This window comes from Zerene cesonia, chromosome 17 (assembly GCF_012273895.1).
Source record: "Zerene cesonia ecotype Mississippi chromosome 17, Zerene_cesonia_1.1, whole genome shotgun sequence".
NCBI lineage: Eukaryota > Metazoa > Arthropoda > Insecta > Lepidoptera > Pieridae > Zerene > Zerene cesonia.
This window is the reverse complement of record NC_052118.1, coordinates 8,001,761-8,012,090: the sequence shown is the minus strand read 5'-3', so window position 1 is coordinate 8,012,090 and position 10,330 is coordinate 8,001,761. Positions and strand designations below refer to the sequence as shown.

Below are 10,330 nucleotides of genomic sequence, written 5' to 3'. Positions count from 1 at the left end.
TCTGTGGGGGTGTGGTACTTCCCCGGTGCGAGCTGGCCCAATTCGTGACGAAGCGTGCTCGACTACCACATACAAAAATACCACGTACCAATACCACGTGATGTGTATGAGGAAGTCACTTTTCAAACAACATAATATCAATGCCAATGAGCTGATATTCATTAAAAGTGTAGTAATTTATATCAGAAAGTTAATATCGAGTTAACTTTAGTCAGTTGGCTGGTGGATACTAGGTACCTTAGTAGTAAACAACATCACTTTCATGTTTTGTACAGTGAAATTTTACGATGATCCTCAAAACACCTCAAACCTCAGAATTTACACAGGTAGTAACTAATTTCGCTATTACGATACGATTATGCTCACACGTATGATACAAATTACAATAAAATCAAACATAATAAGAATTCATTATTGAAAACGTTAGGAACAGAGACTAAAAAGAAGATAACACTAGCTCAAATTTTTTAACAGCTTCGTTTGAGCAAAAAATGTCTAAACAAACATTCTTAGTATACCTAATCAGACAATGCCTTGTCAAGACTTATGTTTCAAAGAATGTACTCGGTTAGCCTTTAATTAAAATAAACAAAAACGAATGACATAGAAGTTTATTTATATGTACTTTAATGAGAATGTAGCGAGCCAACCCACGTCGGAACGTAGAAATAACAGAGTAAAAGTGTGTTTGTTGAGTGTTGACTGTTGACGAAAATTCTGGTTAGCGGCAGCCATGTATGTTCCTTTGTTTGCGCGGGAAATATTTTGTAATTCTTGAAAATGTCACGCTAATTAATTTTTGTATAAGTTTTGAAGACCTAAAGAAGTAGGCTGAAATGTGTTAATCAGTTAATCAATATTTATAAATGTGCAAAAGGATGGAGGAGTATATTATATCCTTTCCAATTTATGAACGCATAACTAAATACCTATCCATTAGTATCAACCACTAGCGTACGAGAATATTTCCATTATGAAAAATGTTTGTGAAAACAATCTTTTCCCAATGTATATTATGGCGTATACTGTACACTTTTCATATAATAAAAGATCAATTTTATATAATAAAAGGGAGTAATGGGTTTTGACTTTTTTTTGAATATGAGGATTCAAGCCATGATCCATTACGCTGGCTAAGTACGGGTTGGCAGATGTCATGTATATCTTCGAACTTTTGATTCTTGGACATGCCAGTTTTCTCACGATGTGCAGATAAATGGAAACCTCAATGAATTTCTCTCGCCTCGAACACCCGACAGTTTAATATTACGTATTACTTTTAAAAGTGTTTATGATTCAAGGATGTGACTAGAGCTATCGGAAATTACACTTTTCTTCACATAATACGCATGATAAAATATATAGCCCACAGATAACTTTTATTCGTGTAATACATTTAAGATGAGTACCTAATCCTAAAACATAACCATGTTTTTGTTGAAGCTAAGATTTGTTCGTTTTTCACAAACAAAAAGAAAGAAATAATTTGATAACGCTAGAAATTTATCTGTTATTTAAAAGAACGAAAGAAGTAAGTACTAGTTCTCAAATACATGAAATTAGAGCACAAATATGAAGGGAAACATGTTGGGAGTGCATAGCATGATAACGCGGCGTAGCGGATAGCCATAAATCAATAAGTTTATATTAATCTCCCAGCCTACGGTCGAGTATACTCATAAATAGTGGACCTCGTAGCATCAGCGATTTTGGACACATATTAAATCCACTGCGGGAATGCTATAACAAACCATTGTGGGTATTCTAGATTTAGAACATTATGGTAAACAGCTCCTTAGTCTTTTAGTAAACTGACAATTGTGATAGATCATATTATTTGTCTTTAATTTGTGGTTAATCTTGAAGCAATTTCTGCAAGATAATATTACAACAACGTGTCTTGCACACGTTGTAAAGGTACCTACAAGAATACAAAATTATGATTTCACACATTTTTTTTTAATACATTATATTATATTATTATTATATTACTATCTTATAGCCCAATTTCAAAACACACATTTTTTGCAACTTTTTTTCTTTTTTGTGTTTACTATATGTACTTTGGCAAGCCAATTTTGAATTATGTTCGTCTTAATCCAGACAAGATTTGTTCTAAAAATAAATGCTGTATCTCTGTTCCTCATTATTGAAGCTGATAACATTCAACGGCCCACCTCATCTGACCTTAATGGGTCATAATTCGATCACTTCTATCAATATACGTCACAAATATTGGGACGAACTTAAAATGCAGAGTGGAAGCATCCCCCGGGAAGCATTCACTGCGTGGTCCGATAACATGGTGTGACTGACTGGCTATAAATCTCTAGATTTATATTAGCCTCTTCCTACCGCTACAAAAACCGAGTTGCTATGAACTATTGTAACTAACCTATACGTCATATGCCTGAAATATACCTTATGTGTTCATAAATTTTCAAGCGCATGCAATAAAACTTTTAGTAAGAAAAATATTCTTTTATAACACATTCACCCAGTATTTCATTTATGAAACCAGAAATACACATTAGAAATTAAAAGCAAATAATGGTATAATAAAAATAAAACCGAGACTAATAATCAAGACTTTATTGTTCTTCTCCTAACAAACATTAAATTAGCGGTCCATCAAACAATATAATAATAAAGAAGTAACAACATTTTCAATGAAACTGAAATGTTTTAATTAATGTTGAATAGCCAATCAAATAATTATTCACAAAATATTTCTAGGCGCAAAGCTTATTTAAAGTCCAAACCTCATTTATATAACCGCTGATGGAATTTTTCTTGACGAGTTTAGAATATTTCAATTCGCCAGTGTATTCAGAGAATTTAGAATTTAAATTATTCATTAATAATAAATTATAATCATGTCACTCTTTCTGTTTTACCTATATTATAGTTATCTGTCCTTCACTATATAGTATAAAACAAAGTCACTTTCTCCGTCTCTATGTCCCTTTGTATGCTTAATTCTTTAAAACTATGCAACGGATTTTGATGGGTTTTTTTAAATAAATATAGTGATTAAGAGGAAGGTTTATATGTATAATAACATAAATTAAACTAATCCGAATTAACGCGTGCGAAGCCGCGGGCAAAAGCTAGTATATGATAGATGCGAAAGTGTTGGTTTGTCTTTCTTTTATCTCACGGTAATGAAGTGTTACACAACAATCATTACATAACACTAGTCTGTAACATACACATTTAATATTGAGGTATAAATAAGCATCAAACAAGTTCACTCATTGGTAATTGTTATAAATAATCCAGCTCGAATTCCGTGTATTCACCGTATAATGAATGATACCTAACGCCAGCTGTACTCCATTTAACATTATTTTTATGCATCCCTTGAGAACCTGGCTTCAATTCGGAATGCTTTATATTTGACTTTTTCAAACAAATGCGAGGATTTTAAACACATCTGCGTGCGGTTTATAAAAAACAACCTATGCTGTAGCCGTCTGAAAATATACTCGCTCCTGAATCGTTTTAAACCGAGGTTTACTGCATAGAATATTCAAAACATTTTAAACTCTGCATTCTCTTGAAAAATAAATAGTGTTGACTTGTAGTTTTTACTGTATTTTAATGATATTATTTTGTGAAATGGCGGTGTTGAATCAAGAAGTATGTTTACTTGCAGTCCCGCCTTTCATTGAACTTCAAAGATTCTTTTTGTATATTAGAGCCTCAATATTTTCGTATTTTATACTATGCTTTTACATTTTTAATATCATTTGACAACTTGAATTTAATAAAAATAGCATTAAATAGATAAGGGAAGGATTGACGACGATAGAAGGAATGGACCTGGAAGAGTGATTCTATACATTAATAAATTAATAAAACCTGCGCATAATATATACACGAATACTTCTATTACGTGGTAAATAAATTTTGTCATCATTACAACAAATTCGATTTTAGAAAACACGCTTCACCACACTAATGTGAAAACGTTAAAACGTGAAACGCTCCCGGAAGTAAAACAAATTGAATTAAAAAATAAACTCTACTTAACCTGGTTATTTCGTAGGTACCTACCTACATTCTATGTACCATCGAAATTCACAGCTAATGGAAATCTCGCTAAGCAGAGACCGAGTGCATTAGCGTTTTATCCTAGGTACATATGGATTAAATATAAAAAAGTGTGAAAATCCAAAACTCACATTTGCTGGAAATACATTACCTACGCTTTCAAAGTGAGAATTAAGCATACTTCAGAACTAATTGGGTCACGCGCTCATACCGTATACGGTAAAGGTTACCAGTTACATTCTAACAGTAGGTATATTAATGGTATAATAGCAATTGCAGCAATGTATATAGCAGTATAAATGTATTAAATAGCATTAACACAAAAAACGGTTTTATAGAGATTATCAGCAAAACGGTAAGCTTTATCATAAAAGTCTGTGAACCACATGTTTTTTACTTTAATTGTCTTTTGTAAATTTATTTTAATGAACAGATTGAATGCATATTTGTAGAGGTTGTTTTTAGGTAAGTATGTGGTCGCTAAGCTTTCTTTATTATTTAGTTGTTAAAAATAATATTGTGTTTTGTTGTTTTAAGTCCTGCCTATGAGTTCCCCCAGCGGTAGTAAAATATTAAAAAAAATTCTATGGCAAATAAAATCAGTCTGTAGACCTAATGTTGCCTAATAATGTCCAGTGTTTTTCAAGAAAAATCGATAAACAATTTGTTTGTAATTTTTTTTTATTGATTTTTCTTGAAACTCGTGGGCATACATACGATATTATTTTTGAACATATTATTTATTTTATGAAAAAAAATATTAGAGTTGTTTAGGCGACCTAAAATAACTAAGAGGGAACGAGAAACCAACCAATAATTCCAGTTGGCCCATAACAATCAAAAACTTCCCGACAACTTTCTTTGGATATGGTATGGGTACAGCCAATTCGTGTGTCTTATTCGTCAAATCTATACTAATATTATAAAGCTGAAGAGTTTGGTTGTTTGAACGCACTAATCTCAGGAACAACTGGTCCGATATGAAAAATTCTTTCAGTGTTAGATAGCCCATTTATTGAGGAAGGCTATAGGCTATATATGTACCACAGGCGAAGCCGGGTCGGACCGCTAGTAAGATATACAAATAGCATACTGTAGCCACATTCAGCCGCAATCTCATTTATTACAGTTCAGTCCTCGTTTTTGTCTAATGTGAACAGAATATCGATTTAACTTGGCAGATTCTATTCGACCAGTGGACTATTGGGATAACCATAGATCAATTGCAAAGAAACTTAATTAAATTTCAATATGTCGAAGTGTAGAATAGCTGAGATTGTAAAGAACAACTTTCTTAATTAACGGATGAGTGTAATTAAGCTGGGAGCAGTGTCGCGCCGACTCAAAGATTACGGGGCGGAGCGCTCTATTCAACTGAAAATCATTTCGTATTCAATACCTAAGATAACAGTGGACTGAAAGAACTGAATTAATTACAGCTAACGAATTTTATCTTTAAACTGAATATGTTTCTTTTCTTGACTATAAAATGTTTTAAATAATTTATTTTAAGAGTAGCATTGTAAGAAATATTATTATTAAGTAGATAGCTAAATCTTGTTATTTACTACACTCGTGGTAAAGCCATTGACCTTTTCTTGAAGGCCCCAATGTCGTTATTGTTCGGGAACACCGTAGCTGCTAAATTGTTTCAACCCTTTTTTACTTTTGAAATTAAACCCACTTTCTTGATTTTTAATTTTTATTAATCATTGTTATACGTATTACATATACGTCATTATATGGCCTGTTGCTGTGGAAGGTAAGTATACTAAAGGTTGTACATCGAAGGACACAAAGTTCATGTTTTTTCATTTTATCAGAATCACCTTGTTACCAGTACTTTGCTCAGTGGTTAGAGACGAGTTTTCGAAACCAGAGGCATGCAAGAAATAAACTGATTTATTAATTCATCATTATCGACATCATCACTGCTCCAAACGGTGAAGGAAAACATCATGATATAGCCGGCATCACATCCAAGAATTAAAGTTACACATGTGTCATGGTCATCTGCGTCGTAGATTATGGCCATATATATTAATCTACTCTTTGTTATGGCATGCACCCTCATAGGAGTGGGAACATATTGGCTGATGATGAAGATTTTTTATTTCAAGGTTGCAACTAATCTCCAGTTTTATAATCTAGCAGGGCAAGTGTGTTGATCAAATCAAATTTTCATTCAATGTTTTGTTTATTGAAACAGTTTCATTTATTTCCTTAATTCTACCTTCTAACTACTAAATGCGTAAATAAAACAATTAAAGACAAATAAAAATCATTGCTTTATTTTCCTCTTCGATATACTGACTGAAGGTTCTGTTTCGTATTCTATTTCCACGCGCGGCTTCTTTCTGCTCACCAATTTCTCTGATATATCCTGTAAATTTATTAAGATGATGAAAATGTATTCATATTTCGTTATCTTTTGTTATAATGTAAGTAAGTGCCGAAAAGAATTCGGCAACAAAACCTTCACCTTTCAATTCCAAACTATCTCTATACATAAAATGTTTGTGTCACAATGTTAGTAACCATACTACAAACGGTTCGATTCTTATGAAATTTGTGTATATATCGGGTAGGTGTTGGCCGATTATTATCAGAATCGGCGAACATCTATTTTTCTAACCCCTAAATGATAAGAGTAAGGCAGAACAGCGTTTGCCGAGTCAGCTAGTTTATCTATAAGAAATATGTAATTACCTCAATATCTGAAGTTTCAGACTCGAAATCGCTTCCAACATCAGCACCTTCCTTTTTGCCAGATTCACTATCCTATAACGAAAAAAAAATTTACAACATACATTAATTACAAGTGGAAATAACAATGTCAGTTATGGCAGTTAATTTTCAATACATGTAAAATACAAAAGAAAAAATTAAAAACATTTAATTATTAATAATTCAATTATACATCTTTCCAACACCTTTTGCCTGATCTTCGTGGATATAACAAGCAAAACAACTATTAATATAGTTATATTATTGACAAGCCCGGGGGGTGAATTATATAATTTTTTTACCACAGTCATTCAGGCCAATGCCTGGACAAGCAGCTACTTACATATTGTATGACAAAACTATTGCCTATTACAAAAACACACCAATAATATTGTTATTGAGAACCCGCCCTAACACTAAACAATTATTTTTGGTACAAGAATGTTTCAATACTGAAATATCATTAACATCTTAACATATATTAATAATATAATTTATTCAAAAGAAAAAAAAAACTATTTCAAATGACATTCACTATCCAAAACAAACTATCTATAACATCTTACCCCATCACTCTCCATATCACTGTCGGCCTCAACAAATTCATCAACTTCTGTCCTCTGCAACTCTTGCTCCAGCTCGGGCTCCATTTCCTTCTCTTCTTCTTCTTCATCCGATTTCTCACTCTCACTCTCACCGGATATCTCTTCTGCTTTCAATGCAGCGTCGAAGGCCATTTGCGGGAAGTTATAAATGTCATTGTACTAAAAAAGAATAGGAAACATAAGGTTATAAGCAATAAGATCAAGAGTATAATAAAATTACAATAAAATAGTATGATTGACACGCAATAAACAACTATGTCTTATATAAAGCCGCTTAGACATTTTTGATTATGTTTTAATAGGCAATATTATTAAGATTGTAAACAGCTTGTTTATGATCTCACGAGATTGCATGCTGAAGAAAAATGGGATGCGTTATATTTGCTTGTGATTTAAAGCATTATTTCTTGGGATAGATCCGCGCGAAATTGAAATCAAGCAGTGTTTTTTTTTATTTTTAAGTGTGTCTTTTTATATTTATTTCATATCATAACTAAGCAATTTTATACTATGATTTTTACCCTGTAATATTTATTAACTTACAGTTCCCTTCTTCAGTCTGTCAAGCAATTGTTTCTCTATTGCATTGTCTATTCTGGCTGCAACTAGTGCCTTCTCCTCTCGTCTCCTTTCGCGCCTCTCTATCTTTCTTTGTATTGGAACTAATTCTTTCCTGTTACAAAAGTTCCATTTAGTAATTATCTTTAAGTTATAGAAGTATTATGGTAAATTTTAAATTAGCATTTGAACAATATAATAATAGATGGAATATAAAACTGTATGCTTAGTTTTTTGGTTAGTTTAGTAGTAGTTATGTCAAAAAAACTAATTGTTTAGAAGATTTACCAAGTTTATTTAGAGTTTCATTTAAAATATATATTTTTGGCTTTATTTTGTATGCCTCATTTCCATGCTCAAAAATTAATAACCAAAAGAATTAGAAAATTAAAGAAAGTAATTGTTATTCTTCATCCAGTTTATGGGGCAGATACATTAAATATACATTGTTTCACTAGTTGATTTTCTTTTGCGTCCTACCAATCCAAGATTTCTTTTGTTAGTGCCTACCATCTCAAAATCTGTTGTTTTAGAGCTCTCATATCAACTAGTGTACCAAGATTGTGGTCAATAGAATATACACATTATACTTACACTCTTCGAAGTTTAAGCTTCCTCATGCGTATGAGGTATTGTGTTATTTTTAAAAATCTTTGTTTGCATTTAGATTTTATAAAAGATGGCCAATAAAGCAGATTTTCATTTATTTGATGTATGGCCTTTTCAAAATTTCTGGATAATTTCACTTTTTCCCATTGTTTTGCTGGAAACATGAGCCTAAAAATTCAGAATCATTAATAATAATTTAAATTAATTAATAATACAAATTAAAAAGTAAATTTATTACCTCTCAGCTGTTCTCATATACAAGTATATAATTCCGTTCTCTTCTCTGATAGTTGCATATTTACTATTGGCTAAAGGACACGATGAACGACTACATAAACCTGTTAGGTTATATTCATTTCGACAAAAATGTTGTGTCTTTGTCCTGAAAAGAAAATATAGGTTGATAGTACACTAATTTACGATGTTTTTTTATGTAAGCAATCATTATATACTTACGTTACTTTATGCGAACAATGAGTTTTGTTGATTATAGCCCATACAACCTGAAAATAAAAAAATTGTTAATATTTCAAACGCCAGTAAATATCAAAATTTTTACAATTATGATTAATTCATACATCGTCGTGCTGCATTTTCGTGTATTTATTATTATAAATTACAAGTTTCACTAAATATATTCACGTGGTTATATTAGCGATTTGACCAATTGACAAATAACATGTTTTAACCTAGTGACAACTGACAGTTTAAACTTTAAACATCTGACAGCAGTGGTGGTCATAAACAACAAACTTATTTTTTAATCCGCGTGACGAAAGAAGATTTCTTCTTACGCGAGACGCTGTGACTGCGTAGAATAATGCTGCCAGTATAATTTAATTCAAATGTTTCTAAAATTAATAGATGTAAATGAAGTTGTTCTATAACTTTTTTTTTATGTCATTGTCGGCAACGGAGCTGGTGGGCCGCCTGATGGTAAGCACTACCAGCGTCCATGAACATTTTTAGAGGCATAAGGTCGAATTGCAGACCTTACGCCTCTACAAATGGATTACCGACTTTAAATTGGGAAGGGATTAAGGAAGGATTAATGGGAGGAATAAAGCAGAGGACTCGGAAGGGTAAGGAAAAGGAAAAACCTCCGGTACGGTGGGTGAGTCACCGAACGAAACATAATAGCATGCTATTGTTTCACGCCGGTTTTCTGTGGGGATGTAATACTTCCACGGTGCGAGCTGGCCTCATTCGTGCCAAGGCGTGCAAATTACATGATAGCTCATTCCAAGTCTAGAAAAAATAATCTATAAATAAAATCAGCGGTCTCAATTCAGCGCAATACGCAAGGACGGGACTTAGGCGTTTAGTTCTCTTCTGATCTGAGGTTTCGTGAACATATAATACAAACATGTAAAACAGCATACAGAAACCTTGGATTTGTTTTAAGACAGGCTAAAGAGTTTACCAACATTACCACACTTAAAGTCCTATATAACGCGTTAGTAAGAAGTCGTTTGGAACATAATGCAGCAATTTGGGCTCCGTATGAGGACAAATACAATTTAATGTTAGAACGGATACAGAATAAATTCACGAGACATTTATATTTCAAAATTTATGGGGTACATCCTTTTTATCCACTGATGTATCCTACCTTATTTGTTTTGGGTATGGTGGGGTACAACCAATTAAGTGAAAGTCGGGATTTTTCGCTTGCCGTTTATAAAAGTCAAAAGTCTTTTACTTGGTAAGAAACACAACTCAAGACTGCTAGAATGTCTTAGTTTTTATATTCCAAACCGAACCGCGCGGAGGCG

General features: G+C 32.6%; 1 protein-coding gene across 1 annotated transcript; it reads right to left on the bottom strand.

Moving 5' to 3' along the window:
• Nucleotides 1-6,325: 6,325 nt before the first annotated feature.
• On the bottom strand, nucleotides 6,326-9,274 carry LOC119833290 (protein MAK16 homolog A). The gene is made up of 8 exons (XM_038357271.1): nucleotides 9,134-9,274; nucleotides 9,012-9,058; nucleotides 8,794-8,937; nucleotides 8,541-8,723; nucleotides 7,932-8,061; nucleotides 7,350-7,547; nucleotides 6,766-6,837; nucleotides 6,326-6,439 (listed from the first exon to the last, which is right to left on the bottom strand). The coding sequence occupies exons 1-8, from the start codon at nucleotides 9,146-9,148 to the stop codon at nucleotides 6,338-6,340; spliced, it is 891 nt and encodes a 296-aa protein (XP_038213199.1). The 5' UTR covers nucleotides 9,149-9,274; the 3' UTR covers nucleotides 6,326-6,337.
• Nucleotides 9,275-10,330: the final 1,056 nt, after the last annotated feature.

What these genes read in the sequence shown, in the direction of transcription:
- LOC119833290 (XM_038357271.1), bottom strand. An exon ending in TATATGAGAACAGCTGAGAG is followed by an intron (nt 8,724 to 8,793) that starts GTAATAAATTTA and finishes CTGAATTTTTAG; the next exon opens with GCTCATGTTTCCAGCAAAAC. An exon ending in AAGCTTAAACTTCGAAGAGT is followed by an intron (nt 8,062 to 8,540) that starts GTAAGTATAATG and finishes CTTTTGTAACAG; the next exon opens with GAAAGAATTAGTTCCAATAC.